The sequence below is a fragment of the Chenopodium quinoa genome, unplaced genomic scaffold (genome assembly GCF_001683475.1).
Source record: "Chenopodium quinoa cultivar QQ74 unplaced genomic scaffold, ASM168347v1, whole genome shotgun sequence".
Taxonomy (NCBI): domain Eukaryota; kingdom Viridiplantae; phylum Streptophyta; class Magnoliopsida; order Caryophyllales; family Amaranthaceae; genus Chenopodium; species Chenopodium quinoa.
This window is the reverse complement of record NW_018742204.1, coordinates 17,390,729-17,405,968: the sequence shown is the minus strand read 5'-3', so window position 1 is coordinate 17,405,968 and position 15,240 is coordinate 17,390,729. Positions and strand designations below refer to the sequence as shown.

Genomic DNA, 15,240 nt, shown 5'->3' with positions numbered 1-15,240 from the left:
TAGGACACTAAGTTGCAGAATAACTTATTCTTCCAATCACAGTCATCCCTCAAAAGCGGCAAATTAAGATGGCAGCATCAAACATTAATACATTATAACATTATATAGACCAATTCAAATTAACATATTAAGGTCAACTTATTTTGTCAATGTAAAATAGTACAAATCTACAATCAACCAAGAATAAGGAGCACTTTGTGAGTTGCTGACTTGGGAATAAAAAATGTATACAACCAGACCCTTATCTCTTTATCAAAATTCCCCTGAAGCCATGAAACTACTTCCTGAAGGTCCGAATTCGGGTTATTTGGTTCTTCAAGCTGATGTATCTACTCCAACATATTTTTTTGGGATGTTCAAGAGTATCGAGACAATCAAGAGTTGGCCCATCGAAAATCTACCATTTCCACAAAATAAACTCCTTTCAATCTCTCATGGTGGTGGTGGTCCTGTTGCCCCTGTTGTTGATCATGTTTACATGATTCCTGTCATCAGCCAGCCACTCTCATCGAACCGATATTATGTCATCAAAGCAAGTGGACAACATAGAGGGTAGGATAAATGCATAACTTTAAACATTCGTTACCAAATATTGATAAATCTTGTTAGACTTAACCAATAATCAATTATAGAGAGTCTGACCACATACAAGTCTAACAAGATTTTACACTAATACCAATTTGGTGATATGTGGCGTAACCCACTTGACTTATATATAAGTCTTATTTCTTTGATTGAGGTAACTAAGAAATTTACGATTTACAAATTTTGAATAATTTGATTGATGACAGAGAAGCATATGCGAGCTCAAAAGAAGAAGACATAGTTACTTGCTGTTTTTGCTTACCATCCATAACAGATGAAGATCCAAGACCCTTTGATCCAGACGACGTATATCAGCAGTTCGAGTTCTTTGTAACAGATTCTAGTCGCAACACATACATGCCCATAGCTATATCCTTAGCACCTAATGGTTACCCTCCTGAGTTTTTACGCTCATAAGGATGTCATATGAAATCCAAGCCTCCTGAACATTTCGATTTGAAAGAGGCTCAAGGTATTGACCCTTCTCATAGAACACATCTTCCGGACTTCAATTTTAAGCCAACTAAAAAACGTTCAAAATCAGTGGTTATTGGTAAGTGGTACTGCCCTTTTTTGTTCATCAAAGATGGGAGGGTGAAAGATCAAATGATAGAGGACGTCTTCTATGAAATGACACTTGAGCAAAGATGGGAACGGATATATGGTGCTGAGAGGGATTACGGCGAGGAAAAGATGATAACACTCGATGTGGTGGTTCCAACAGAAATGGTAAGGATTGCAGGGCAGAAAGCTACACAAGAAGAGAAAATTGATAACAGAGGAGTGGTGTGGTTTAAGGCTATAGATGGAAGCGGGACAGAAACCCGAGTTGGGCTGAGCTCATTGATTATAGAAAGAATAATGTGGGAAGAAAAAAGAGTTGGATGGGTTACAAAGAAAGAGAAGTGGATTAGGGTCATAAGAGAAAAGGAATATGAAGGCATGGGACACTGAAAAAGTTTTGGTTGTTATATGCTCGTCGAAAGCTTTGTATTGAAGAGGAATAATGGGAGCATTCTACTAACATATGATTTCAGGCATACTCATCAGATAAGAAACAAATGGGATTGGTATGTCAGTGACTCCGATCCTGAGTTGCCTGCATAAACAATATATCTGCAAGGTTTAACTGTGTGCTAGATTGTACAAGTTTTTACTGCGTATATGTTAATAATTGAATCAGTTCATTTGTACTGTGACCAAGTTTCACATTCTAGACAAAATGAAAATATTGAGCATACAAGAGAAAGCGGCTTTTTCAGCAAATATTATAGAAGTCAAATTCTCATGTAATCGGAATGGATCATTTGTTCCCTGATGCAGTCTGAAAAACCAGATGCAGTTGAAAAGTGATGGACATGTTTAAAACTTCTAATTTCCAATGTTAATTTGTTGGTTAAGTTTTCTTAACAAGTTAATTAGTCAAACTAATTCAACCTACAATAACAAATAATATCCGTACAAAAGTTATCATTATCAAGCTAAATTACTGCATCAAAATGCCCCTCCTTATGCCTTCTGGGAAATGTATGTTCCAATGTCAACTTATTAAACAATTGCCTCCTTGCCAGTTATATAGGGATATCGCGCACATCACACAGTGACACAGGTTTAACAACTACGGAGTATAACTTAAGAGCCTATTTTCCAAAAATAGAACTTTGGGTAGTTAGTACAATTCTCCATCTATTATTCTGAGCTAACATAGAATATTCAATCGGAAGCTCAGATGCTGAGAGCATCAAGTATGTATTATTTAGACGAATTCAAATTAACGTATTAAGGCGGCAATTTATATTAAAGTATACAGGTCAACTATATATCAATGTACAATGCTGCAATCAACAAAGAACAAGGGGCACCTGGTGGCTGAGTATAGAGGTAAAAAATGTATACAACCAGACCCTTATCTCTATACCAAGATTGCCCTGAAGCCCTCAGATTACTTCCAGAAGGTCCGAATTCAGGTTATTTGGTACTTCAAGGTGATAAAACTATCAAGACCTCTTTTTTTGGTTTCTTCAAGGATACCAAGATAATCAAGAACTGGCTTATTGAAGATCTGCCATTTCCACAAAATAAGTATCTCTCCATTATTACTGGTGATAATCGCAGCCAAACTATTGATGATGTTTACTTGATTCCAGTCATCAACCAACCACTCTCATCCAACCGATATTATGCAATCAAAGCAGATGGGAGGCAAAGAGGGTAATCACACAACTTAAAATATAAACTAATAAATTGATAAATTTTCATTCATGTTCAGGACGGTCTATTCACATACAAGTCCTATGGTTTTCCATCTAATAATAGGTGGTGTAACCCACCAGACATATATATTTGATCGCATAACTCGTATTCCTATCTTCACTTATTGTGCAAGTCCTACCAGAATTTCCTTGGTAAAAATTTACGATTTTCTAACATGTTTAATTTTATTTTGGCTCAGTGAAGCATATGTAAGCTCAGTCAAAGAGGACATGGGCATCTGTTGTTTCTGTAGTATCCCATGCATACTAGATGAAGATCCAAGACCCTTTGATCAAGACGACGTCTATCAACAGTTTAAATTCTTTGTAACAAATTCAAACCTCGGCAGGTTCATGCCCACAGCTAAATCTGTTGCACTTGATGGTATCCCTCCTAAAGTTTTAAAAGCAAGAGGATGTCAAATGAAATCTAACACTCCAGAAAATTTCTATATTGGAGAGGCTCAAGGTATTGACTCTTCTCTTAGAGCTCATCTTCCGGACTTCAATTTTTGGTCATCTCAAGTATGTTCAAACCCTGTGGTTGTTGGTAAATGGTACTGCCCTTTTATCTTCATTAAAGACGGGAGAAGGAAAGATCAAGTCAAAGAGAACGTGTTCTATGAAATGACACTTGAGCAACAATGGGAGCAGATATATGCTGCTGAGAGGAGTTGCAATCAAGGAAAGAAAGTGACAGTCGACGTGATAGTTCCAACAGAATCTGTAAAAATAGCAGGTCAGGAAGCTGCTCAAGAAGAGAGAAATAATGATAGAGGGGCGGTATGGTTTAGATCTAAAAATGAAAGCGGAATAGAAGTTTTTGTTGGGCTGAGCACACTGATTGTAGAAAGAATGATGTGGGAACAAGAAAGAGTTCGATGGATTAAAGAGCAGCGCGTCACGGTGGTTAAAGATGAAACATATGAAGGAACAGGAGACTGGAAAAGATTTGGTTGCTATTTACTAGTTGAGAGTTTTGTTCTGAAGAGAAATAACGGGCGAATTCTGCTAACATATGATTTCAGGCATACTCACCAGATAAGAAGCAAATGGGAGTGACATCAATGACTTCTGAATTTCCTTGAGAGATTTATAAGCTTTGTGCCTTTGTCTTCCTGCAATTCTGCTATTTCTGCATGATCCTTTAGCAACACAGTATACTCGCAAGGTTTAAATTTGTCTGTGTAATTACTGAACATTACAAAGTTGTAAATATTTTACATTGCTTTTGGGGATGACTGTAACACCATATCCTGTTGCTTTTACATTTATGTGTTTTTTATGAATTTATGTGGTATTGGAATTGAAGTACTTTGCATTTTGCTTAACTTACTTGAAAGATTTTAATGTATAGAAAATAAAATTTATCTAGCAAATTCTCTATCCTCACTAAACCCTTCTTCCTCTTCCCCCGCCCCCCAACTCTGCCAAATTATATCCTCCTATCTCCATCAATCAAATAAATATGCTTGATGGAAGCAGAACAAAAACAACTTGGGTAGGGCTGAACTCATTTGGGGCTAATACATTGAGGGGGTAATAAAAGTTGAACTAAGCAAAATGAATGTAAAAATAGGGAAGAAGGAGATAGTGATGATGTGATTGTAAGAAAATTATGTAGTGATGATATGATGTGAGGTGAAGAAAGAGGAATTAATACTCTCGTTTTGGGGTAATAGTTACATTAGGGGGAGGGTGGGTAACTATCACCCTCATTATGAGAGTAATAATTCCTCCATCTCTCTCTTTCTAATAACACAACTACCTTATTTCATTTGTAAACATCATGTCTTTTACAGCACTACCTCTAATTACTTTTGTTTTTTCAAGTTTGACTTTTATTACCCTCTTAATATATTACCCTCAATCCAAGCATGTCTTTAATATAGTTTTGTACGTATTGAAGAGGAAAAATGGGAGCATCTACTAAGAAACAAACAGGAGCGGTATCAAACTAATGAAATTTCCTATAATTTGTTAAGTTTTCTTAACAAGTCAATCAAACTAACAAGAATTCCATTGAAGAAAATTACTCACCACTTCATACAATTTCAACCTACAATAACAAAACATCTTTGTACAAAAGTTATCATTATCAAAATGCCCCTTCTATAGCTTTTGGAGAATACATGTTCCAATATCATCTTATCATACAATACGCAATTGCCTCCCCTTGCCAGTTATATAGGGAGACCGCACACATCACATAGGTTTAACAACTAAATATACAGAACAGTACTTGTATCCTTCAATGACTAGGTAAAACTTTGCTTGTTGACCATAAAATGGGAACCTCAGAGCATCAAGTACTCTATTATTTAGACGAATTCAAATTAATATGTTAAGGCGGCAATTTATATTAAAGTATATAGGTCAACTATATATCACTGTATAATACTGCAATCAACCAAGAATAAGGGGAACCTGGTGACTTAAGTATAGAGGTAAAAAAATGTATACAACCAGACCGTTATCTCATTACCAATTTTGCCCGGAAACCCTTACATTACTTCCAGAAGGTCCAAATTTTCCTGATTGATTGATAGTCCCACAAAATTTTCCTAGACAAATATTTGTGACTTTGTCATATATATAATTGTTTTAATTTTGGTAACAGAGAAGCATATGCAAGCTCAAAAGAAGAAGACATGGACGTCTGCTGTTTCTGCATCCCATGCATCACAGATGGTGCTCCAAGACCCTTTGATCCAGACGACGTATGTCAGCACTCAGCAGTTTGAATTCTCTATAACAAAAAATTCAAACTTCAGCAGGCCTGTAGCTAAATCTGTCGCAGTTGATGGTTACCCTCCTATGCTTTTTTGTGCCAGAGGAAGTAGAATAAAATCCAGATCTCCGGAAAATTTTTATATAGGAGAGGCTCAAGGTATTGGCTCTTCTCTTAGAGCTCATCTTCCAGACTTCAATTTTTGGTCCTCTCAAGTATGTTCAAAGCCTGTGGTTGTTGGTAAATGGTACTGCCCTTTTATCTTCATTAAAGATGGGAGAAGGAAACATCAAGTCAAAGAGAACATGTTCTATGAAATGACACTTGAGCAATGATGGGAGCAGATATATGCTGCTGAGAGGAGGTACAATCAAGGAAAGAAAGTGACAGTCGACATGATAGTTCCAACAGAATCTGTAAAAATTGCAGATCAGGAAGCTGCTCGAGAAGAGAGATATAATGATAGAGGTATGGTTTAAGTCTACTGATGAAAGCGGAATGGATGAAGTTTTTGTTGGGCCGAGCACACTGATTGTAGAAAGAATGATATGGGAACAAGAAAGAGTTGGATGGAATAAAGAGAAAGCGCAGCGCGTCAGGGTGGTTAAAGATGAAACATATGAAGGAACAGGAGACTGGAAAAGATTTGGTTGCTATTTACTAGTTGAAAGTTTTGTTCTGAAGAGAAATAATGGGCGAATTTTGCTGACATATGATTTCAGACATACTCACCAGATAAGAAGCAAATGGGAGTCACATAAATGACTCCTGAATTTCTTAGAGGGATTAGCATTGTCTTCCTGTAATTCTGCTATTTCTGCATGATCGTTTGGAAACAACAGCATGCTCAAGAAGTTTAAATTTGTCTGTGTAATTTCTGAACATAACAATGTTGTAATTACTTTACATTTGCTTTTGGGGATGATTATGACATCATATCCTGTTTCTCTGTCTTGAGTGGCTTTTTTAATAAATTAAACTGTATGATATTGGAATTGTAGTACTTTGCATTTGATTTGACTTACTTAAAAGATTTCTAAGGTGTAAAAAATATGGTGTAAAATATATTTAAGTAAGAAAAGATTGATTTATGTACTAAACCTATAATTGCAATCAACGTACTACAATATTCTTTTGAAGTGTTTCTTATTTTTATTTTATTAATATCACAGTTTGACTTTTGCACTACTCACTTAGATCGCTTTCACCAATGTTTATACTTTATATATAAGATCAAATATAGTCATATAAGAAATTTTCTCAATGTATAGTTTCTGAATATGAACTTTTATGATCAAGTTTCCATTTTCTAGAGAGAAGGGAAAAAACAGAGCAGATTATTGGAGAGGGTCTTACTCAGCAATTATAAAAGTCATGCAATAGGAAGTTCAGAACAGATCATCTGCCGCCTGATATAGCCTGAAAACCTGAAGCAGTTTCTTTAGCAAGTTAGTCAAACTAATCAGAATGAATTCCATAGACGGAAATTACTCACCATCTCATACTATTTCAACCTACAATAACAAATTATTTTCTGCACAAAAATTATCATTATCAAGCTAGATTATTGGATTAAAATGTCCTTATGTATGGCTTCAGTGAGATACATGTTCCAATGTCAATTTATTATACAATTGTCTCCCCTTGCCAGTTTCCTTATATTATTGGGAGACAACGCGCATCGCACAATATCAACTATATATCAATGTTCAATACTACAAATACAACCAGCCAAAAATAGGAGGTACCTGGTGACTAAGTATATACAAAGTGGGGAAAATGTATACAACCAGACCCTTGTCTCTTATCAAGGATTCCCCAAAAGCCATGAAATTATTTCCTGAAGGTCCAAATTCGGGTTTTTTGGTAATTCAAGATGAAGAACCTAAACAAACCAAGTGCTCATATGTTGTAAATCTACCATTCCCACAAAACAAGCTCCTCTCCATCTATCATGGTGGTGGATGGTCCTTCTCCCCCTAATGTTGATGATGTTTACTTGATTCCTATCATCAACAAGCCACTCTCATCCAACCAATATTATGCAATCAAAGCAGATGGGTATCAAAGAGGGTAAACACACAACTTGAACATCATATCTCTTACTAAAATTGAAAAATCTTAGTTTATGTTAAAGAAGACTCTAACCACATACAAGTCTAACGAGGTTCTGTCCTGAAAAGAATTGGTTATAGCGATGGAAAGAGATGTGAGAAGAGTTAAAGATGATGACTCTTCAGGCTGGGTAAGCTAATGTGATTTGGGTTCAAGCCCCCAAGTCTAGCTCTAAATGGGTAGGGATGAGCATTGGATATTCTTTGACTCGATCATGCATGGATATGAATATGAATGTGGCTGCACCTCGATGTGAGGTTGCCTACGTATCCGTTAGGAATCAGGCCGAACGTAGCTCTAACCGAACTTTGCACAAGTGTATGGACACCTCAAAGAGGTCTTTCAAGGGTTGTAATGTGGTTAAGTTGATGGTTTAAGGAAGAAAGGGATAAAGGGCTCAAGACCCGAGAGAATCCCCAAGATGTGTAATTTTGAATTTGAAAATTTTGAATTTTGCAAGTTTATTTTCAACACATTTTTTTTTGCTTTGAATTTTTTTTTTCATTCTTTTGAATCAATGTAGGCAATCTCAGATCATGCGGTCTATCACTCACTTAGCATTCATGTTTCTCAGGCACGGTACCGAGCACTCGATGAGAGATGCAATTTGAGACGTGTTCATATCAAAGACATTGGAACATTTGCCTTTAAACATTGTTTTATTTTTGCTTTGCTATTTTTTTTTACTTGCTTTTTGAATGTTATACAATTACACATCTTAAAATCCCAGGGTTGAGTGAATGTGGGTTGAAGAAATGAAGGTCAAACGTTAGACGAGGCTCAAAGTGGTTAATGAAGAACTGGATATGTGATTGGGTGGTTAATGGGGAATGACGGGGTTGCAGAGGTGCCTCAAATCATTGGTGTACCTTGTGTTTAGTTCGGCAATTTTTTTTTTTTTATTTTATTTTTTTTTTTTTTTTTTTTTTTTTGCTAATCACATGATCGAATGTAAGAAAGAGATGCTCATTTATGAAGAAGGTAAGAAATGTGACACATAGACACATGGATAACGGGAACCTATGCTAGACTTATTGGGGGAGAGGGTCGAAACAAAAGAATAAAAAAAAAAGCATGAAATCTTGCACGAAGGATCTGTGTGCCTTGTATTCATTACTTCTTGCCGCCTGGAGGGACAGGAAGTTTATTTGCATCCATCAAGTCTTGAATGATGTCCTTCAAATTCCAACATTGCTCCGTAGTGTGGCCCCTTCCTTGATGGTACTTGCAATGGGCATTGGGATTGCATTTGGCGCTCCTTTCTTCAGGTTTTGGCTCTGCAAATGGCCTAATAGGTGTGATCAGGCCTTAACTGTAAAGGCGATCAAAGGCCGCATCATAAGTCATTCCTAAAGGAGTGTAAGTTCTTTTCTTCTTGGGCAATGGAGTAAGAGCTAACACTTCATTGAGATCAACTTGGCTTATATTGTTGGTAGTATTTTCGTGCTTAGAAGACGAAGAAGAAGGATGGTCGTTCTTCTTGTTTTTCCAAGTGTTATTATTGTTACTACCAGCAGTCTTTATTAGCTCATCCTCGATATTGATGTCGATGTCGTATACAGCTTCGAAAGTGTTCAGTGGAAGAAATTTGAGATGTTCCCTATATTTATGAGTCAAATTTTGAATAAAGAGGCGAACCATTTCTCTTTCTTTGGGGGGATCTACCAAGAGTGAAGCTGTTTCCCTCCACCTGTTCAGGTAAGCGGTGAAGCCTTCATTCTCTTTCTGTTTGAGAATGGAGAGTTCACGTTCAGAAGTTTTAGTTTGAATGTTACACTTGTAACGATTCATGAAACTGTCGGTGACATCTTGCCAAGTCGCAGTATGCTTGGCATCTAAGGAATAAAACCATTGTTGGCAAGCATGTTCTAAGGAGAGAGGGAACACCGTAGGGAAGAGTGTTACGTCCAATCCCTTAAGAGTCATGGTTGCAGAGAACGCCTTTAAATGGAACATTGGATTGTCAGTAGGCTTGAACTTTGGAATATCAGCAGTGGAGAACTTTTCAGGGAGTCTGTCCTTCACATTCAAAGGAGTGGGAGGTCGTTCCACATAAGTGAAATCCTCAGAAATCTTACTCATTTGCTCCTTCAGTTTGTCAAGGGTGGAAACAGTGACCTTGTTTTGTTCCATGGTAGTGATCCTAGAGGTAAGGGTTTGCATCATGGAAGACAGTGCCTCAATGGATTTGTTGATGTTCTCAATGTCTTCTTTAGTGGCCATTGAAAGGTGATGAGTGACGGAGATGACAAAGTTCTCTTTGAACGCCTATTAGATCTGAGAGATTGTTGCGGTAATGGCTCGAACCGTATTGATCTATCTCTGTTCCTTGAACAAGTATTGTGAAATAAAACAATTCACTTAATTGTTTGACTCATTGCTCAAGATAGGAAAGGAAGGAAAAAATAGACATTTGAAAACAGGTGAGAAAACTCCACTCATTTTTTTATTATGACGAAAAAAGGGTGCATGAACCTAATATACGATCATAAACGACCTGGTGCACGACTCGAGTCGGAACATAAAGAAAGTGTGTGGACTATATTTGACTCGTAAGTGACTAAGTGATATTATAAGACTCGTGGTATGATCGTATGGCTAGACATGTGAACAATAACCAAAATGACTGACGCGAGGACCAAATTAACACGGAAGACAAAACTGACGCTTTTTTTTTCATAGGGGGTGACGTGGCACGGGACATTTCTCCCGTCAGACGGGATAAATTCCCGTGTCACGGCAAATTTTTTTTTTTTTTATAGGGGGTGACATGGCACGGGACACTTCTCCCGTCAGACGGGATAAATTCCCGTGTCACGACAATTTTTTTTTTTTTTATAGGGGGTGACGTGGCACGGGACACTTCTCCCGTCAGACGGGATAAATTCCCGTGTCACGGCAAAAAAAAAAAAAAAAAAATTTGAAACGTTGCTTGTTTATTTTTAAAGGGAGGATACCATCCGACTTACTCTAAAAAAAACGACACAAAAACAAGACTTCCCTAAAATACGGTCAAAAAAGTCGTGCACGACTTTAAGCAAAAAAGTGTGTGAACACGACATGTGAGTGATTAAGTGAGGTTATGAACGCGTGTTTTGACCGTATAGCTAGACACGACTCAAAACTGGACACAGCATTCGCACAAAAATCGAGAACAAGACTGACAGGACACTTTCCTGGGCACCGTGTCACGGTGCAAACTGTCGTGACACGGTGCAGTCTACCGTCAGACGGTAGACTTTCCCGTGTCACGGCACTGTTCACCGTGACACGGCAGAACATGCCGTGACACGGTGCGCAGTTCCAGGTCAGTTTTGTGATTTTTTCAGATAACTAAATTAAATTAAATAAAACTAAAGTTGATTTTGGGGCCAAACCCTCAAACGATTCTACCTTTCACGCCTTGGCTTAAGGACAGAACCTCGAGTAAAATATGGACTCCTTGGAGTGTTTGAAGAAGGAATTTTGAAGTGAAAAGGGTAGGCTAGTGTTTAGGTTAATAGCATAGAAGAGAGAAAATAAGAATAATAAAATTCCCGTTTTTCCGTACATCAGAAATGAGGGGGTATTTATAGAGAAATGTGCTGAGGGAGCACACAGAACCCTAAAATGATAAAAACCTTAAAAAAGTATCCCGTGTTATACAATTAGACTGTACCGTGACACGGTTAGACTGTACCGTCAGACGGTACACATTCCCGTGACACGATCAGTTTTGGAGTGACGCGGGAAATTTTCAGAAAACGGAACGGAAAACGCGTTAAGGGTTTACGCGGAAAGGACACGGAACTTCCCGTGTCACGGCAGACCTCCCGTGTCACGGGAAGTCCCACCGTCTGACGGGAAGGGTTCCCGTGACACGGTCAGACTGTACCGTGACACGGTCAATTCCAGTCCATTTTTCCGTCTAAATTCATTTTTAACCCTAATTTCTTTCGGCTTTTTAAGTGCCGATTGATAATTTCGGGCTTTTTTCTGACTTTTATTTTTCGGGCTAAAATAAGAAAATAATAAAATAAAAATAAATAAAATGTTTGGGCCGAAATTAAATAATAAAATAATAAAATAAAAAGGTTTGGGCTTAAAATTAATTAATAAGCTTGGGCTAAAATTAAAACTATGCTTTTACCAAATATCGAGACTAATCCATGGACCTTTCAAAAATATGAATTTAATAAAATACGATTTTTTAAGCATTCTTGGGATTAAATACTAAACCCGACCAATAGAGGCGGTGAAATGTTATTTATCATCGGGTTTGGTTTTGGGGAGATATTTTTAGGTGTCTACAATAAGGAATAATAGTCATTCGTATTGCCGCGTTCTATTATTATTTTAAAATCATACAAAACCGTAGCTAATCTGTTCGTTTGTTAATTACAATTATTAATATTTATGATTGATAAATATTATGTGTACTGTAAGAAATATCAATCATGGAATTGTGCATCATTTTTTCATATATTTATCATTGCCATGTGCCATTCTATCAATCATTTTAGAAGAATTTCATCAAAAATCAGTGATTGGATTAATATTAGTTGGCTGACCTGCAGATTGATTTTATTATGGGGAGTAAGCGCGACCGAAGTCCATGTAATTATGTATCTGATTTGGATACGGTGAGTTGGAAGCAAAGTTTTTTGATAAAGGTAAATGTTTAAAAAATGTAAAATAAGTGTTTTGATAATACATGATTTATGTAGGATGATGGTGGCAATTCTCAATACAGGCTTAAGAAAAAACAGGTTGTTCCTGCAATTTTCAAGGTAACTTTAATATTGTAAAGTGGGCTTGATAATATTGTGTGTTTGTGTAATTGGATACTCATTTGTTGTCCTGTTTAATAGGATAATTGTATGACTGTTTGTGGTAAAGTGAAGGCCCAGAGGCTTGTGTTGAAGGAACATGAGAGGAGAAGCTCTCGGGTAAGACGTGTATAATTGTTTGATGGTAGAGTAACAGCGTTTTGATTCTCCTCTACTAAGATTTGACTCCCCTGTTCATGACAGCCGCCTAATTTGACGTGTCGGATTGAATCTTTTACAAGGATCTGTCAAACATTTGATGAGAGGACAACTAAATGGGTGAAGGAGATGGGATTTGGAGGCCTTCTTCATTTACCGTCTGATTTGCAACTTCCGAGGAAACTTAACTATTGGCTATTGAGCCGCGTTGATCCAATAAGTCAAAAATTGATAGGCAGTGATGGAAAAGAGTTCAAATTTTCAAACAACCAAGTCCATCGGGTTCTTGGAATTCCGAATGGAGGACTTCCTGTGCCCACCAAGAAATCATTGAGCACAGAAATGCGTGCAAAGACCTACGAGATCTTGGGAAAGTATGGCAAAACATGGGAGGGTAAATCAAGAAACTTTCTTGGCCGCACGTATACGTCTACAGGGATTCCTATCAATTCTAGCATGATGGATAGGTTGGAGGATTATTGGGAGGCACATGACAAAGAAGAGTTTAAGACCCTGTTTCTGTTGATAATATTGCAAATGCTTCTATGTCCTACTCAGTCGCCACGATTAGCTGCTGACCTTGTTCCCGCCTTGACCTGTGCTTCAGATTGTCAGAATTTTGATTGGTGTGAACTTGTGATGGGTAGATTGATGCAGAGTGTCGTGAGTTTTGCTAGGGCGTTTTATGCATCTGGCTTTGCAAAGGGTTGTGGTGGTTGTACCATTTTCTTAGTGGTAATTATTGACATTTTGTTGTTTGGTTTGATGATGATTTACTTAATTACTCTGTAACTTACGTCTACTATAGATTTTCTACTTGGACAGGCTAAATAGAGATCCGGTGTCATGGGGAAGTTTTCCCCGTATTAAGGTTTGGAATATGCAGCACATTAGAGGTGCTGCTAAGGAAGACAAAATTACAGCTACTGGAGATTTTGGGCACCTTGGGGTAAGGACCTTTTAATATGTGATAAATGATTTTTGAGTTTAATAATCTCATCATCTAATACTTGGACAATGATGCAGATGTTAGACGTTGCGTATGGTGAGCAGCACCTTGATATGGCTAGGGATAGTAATGGCCCAGTTGACACTGCCAGGTATATCTCAAGACCATGTACTTATGTAGTGGCAAATGGCTTTATACGATTTGATTTGAATTTAATTTGGTATACAGGTTGTAGAGGAATTTGGGAGTAGGCGTACGACAACTTTGAAAAAGAGGAGGACAGCGAGAAAGGATAGAAAACCATTTGTTCGTAATGATATAAGTGGAACGATGAAGTTTTCTGCAAACCCTTGGAGGTGCAATAATGGTTCAAACTCTCAATTTTTTAGGCCATCTGTTTCACCATTGTTACCGGTGTACGAGGTTACTATTTTTTTAAACAACTCAAAACCGCAATGGTCTTTTCCTTTGCAATTCACGACCTTCACTCGGAAAACGCAAAGCAGCAATTGCTCTGCCCTGTTTATTTCACTACAAATGTGTCAGATAATTGTCCTTCAATCGGGGATGCCATGTTTGACTTGGAAGGAAATAAACAGTTTGGTAATATAACTTAATCTTGAAGCAGTGTTCGTGTATTTTTTGTTAGTTTTTTCTACTTACACATTTCATAATTTGTTCATCAAAAACATTGTTGTCACAGCTAGGTGAATTGCGTGGCATGCTGAATGTTGGAGTATTAGGGTCCATTTCAACCAAGCTTGGATGGAGTGTGAAGGTACTCAATAACAACCCTGTCCTTAAACAACCGTAGATGAAATAACAATTATGGAATTTCAAAGAGATCGTCAGCCGATGTGTAAGACACATACGAATTGTCAGTGTTCTTACTGTGTTGTAATATTTATGCATTTCCATTGCAAAATCTCAATTTCATTTCATTGTAAAACAGTATTGTATGAACAATTGAATCCGATATGTTTTACTCAAATATTTTTTAATGCACTGAGACCTCAAGAAATGTCGGCCCAGTTGCAGTTGTTCAAATGGGCCTATATGAAATCTTGTTGGCCTTCGGTATTATTTTGGGCATCTACTCTTCATGTTTTTGATAATACATAAATCTGGTAATGGACCTGAAGCCTTTTAATTAATTTGGGCCCATGAAGATGTTGATATTATATAAATGGCCGACTTGACCTGAAGCCTTACAAAAGGTGGTACAACAATAATGTACTGAAGTCCATGATTCTTTTACTAGCCTTTAAGTGACTAATATTAAAGTTTTTTTTTCTCAAAAAAATACATTGCTTACACAAACGATCTAGCTAACTCTTAAACTCAATAGGCTTAAAGATTACTACATTGGGATAATTGCTAGACCTTGCCTTGTTTGCGGTTTAGTGCCCACTGGCTTCATGGACTACATGCCAAGATATATGGTTCTCTCCTCCACCGTCTTCTGCCATCAGGAAACTTCATAGACTTTGTAAAAGTGATTATCACCACACCTTAAATCAACCCTACAACGGATTTCCCGTAAATCCGGAATGCATTCAGATCTTGGCTAATCACCCAAGCCATTTCAACATGTGCCTGCAATTCCATAAAACATATCTTACCCCTTCTTCAGCCTTTAAC

At 37.4% G+C, this 15,240-nt stretch overlaps 4 protein-coding genes across 5 annotated transcripts; all 4 read left to right on the top strand.

Annotated features, from left to right (window-relative positions):
* Positions 1 to 223: 223 nt before the first annotated feature.
* On the top strand, positions 224 to 1,002 carry LOC110736769. Its single transcript, XM_021917108.1, has 2 exons — positions 224 to 552; positions 792 to 1,002. Exons 1-2 carry the CDS (start codon positions 224 to 226, stop codon positions 1,000 to 1,002), a joined length of 540 nt encoding a protein of 179 aa, XP_021772800.1.
* Positions 1,003 to 1,011: 9 nt separating this feature from the next.
* Positions 1,012 to 1,539, top strand: LOC110736677. The gene has a single exon (XM_021917007.1). It carries the CDS (start codon positions 1,012 to 1,014, stop codon positions 1,537 to 1,539), a length of 528 nt encoding a protein of 175 aa, XP_021772699.1.
* A 901-nt stretch (positions 1,540 to 2,440) lies between these two features.
* LOC110694336 lies at positions 2,441 to 4,234 on the top strand. The gene is made up of 2 exons (XM_021871533.1): positions 2,441 to 2,796; positions 3,038 to 4,234. The coding sequence occupies exons 1-2, from the start codon at positions 2,474 to 2,476 to the stop codon at positions 3,897 to 3,899; spliced, it is 1,185 nt and encodes a 394-aa protein (XP_021727225.1). The 5' UTR covers positions 2,441 to 2,473; the 3' UTR covers positions 3,900 to 4,234.
* Positions 4,235 to 12,053: 7,819 nt separating this feature from the next.
* LOC110720637 lies at positions 12,054 to 14,646 on the top strand. Of its 2 annotated transcripts, XM_021899691.1 has the most exons (8): positions 12,054 to 12,305; positions 12,390 to 12,452; positions 12,534 to 12,611; positions 12,696 to 13,385; positions 13,459 to 13,599; positions 13,677 to 13,750; positions 13,828 to 14,202; positions 14,303 to 14,646. In XM_021899691.1, the coding sequence occupies exons 1-7, from the start codon at positions 12,252 to 12,254 to the stop codon at positions 13,832 to 13,834; spliced, it is 1,107 nt and encodes a 368-aa protein (XP_021755383.1). In that variant the 5' UTR covers positions 12,054 to 12,251; the 3' UTR covers positions 13,835 to 14,202; positions 14,303 to 14,646. The 2 variants fall into 2 exon arrangements, with proteins under 2 accessions (XP_021755383.1, XP_021755390.1); XM_021899698.1 differs by lacking the exon at positions 12,054 to 12,305 and having other exon boundaries at positions 12,734 to 13,385.
* Positions 14,647 to 15,240: the final 594 nt, after the last annotated feature.

What these genes read in the sequence shown, in the direction of transcription:
- LOC110736769 (XM_021917108.1), top strand. Translation starts at nt 224, where the DNA reads ATGTATACAACCAGACCCTTATCTCTTTATCAAAATTCCCCTGAAGCC. An exon ending in GCAAGTGGACAACATAGAGG is followed by an intron (nt 553 to 791) that starts GTAGGATAAATG and finishes GATTGATGACAG; the next exon opens with AGAAGCATATGCGAGCTCAA.
- LOC110736677 (XM_021917007.1), top strand. Translation starts at nt 1,012, where the DNA reads ATGAAATCCAAGCCTCCTGAACATTTCGATTTGAAAGAGGCTCAAGGT.
- LOC110694336 (XM_021871533.1), top strand. Translation starts at nt 2,474, where the DNA reads ATGTATACAACCAGACCCTTATCTCTATACCAAGATTGCCCTGAAGCC. An exon ending in GCAGATGGGAGGCAAAGAGG is followed by an intron (nt 2,797 to 3,037) that starts GTAATCACACAA and finishes ATTTTGGCTCAG; the next exon opens with TGAAGCATATGTAAGCTCAG.
- LOC110720637 (XM_021899691.1), top strand. Translation starts at nt 12,252, where the DNA reads ATGGGGAGTAAGCGCGACCGAAGTCCATGTAATTATGTATCTGATTTG. An exon ending in TTGTTCCTGCAATTTTCAAG is followed by an intron (nt 12,453 to 12,533) that starts GTAACTTTAATA and finishes CCTGTTTAATAG; the next exon opens with GATAATTGTATGACTGTTTG. An exon ending in GTTGTACCATTTTCTTAGTG is followed by an intron (nt 13,386 to 13,458) that starts GTAATTATTGAC and finishes CGTCTACTATAG; the next exon opens with ATTTTCTACTTGGACAGGCT.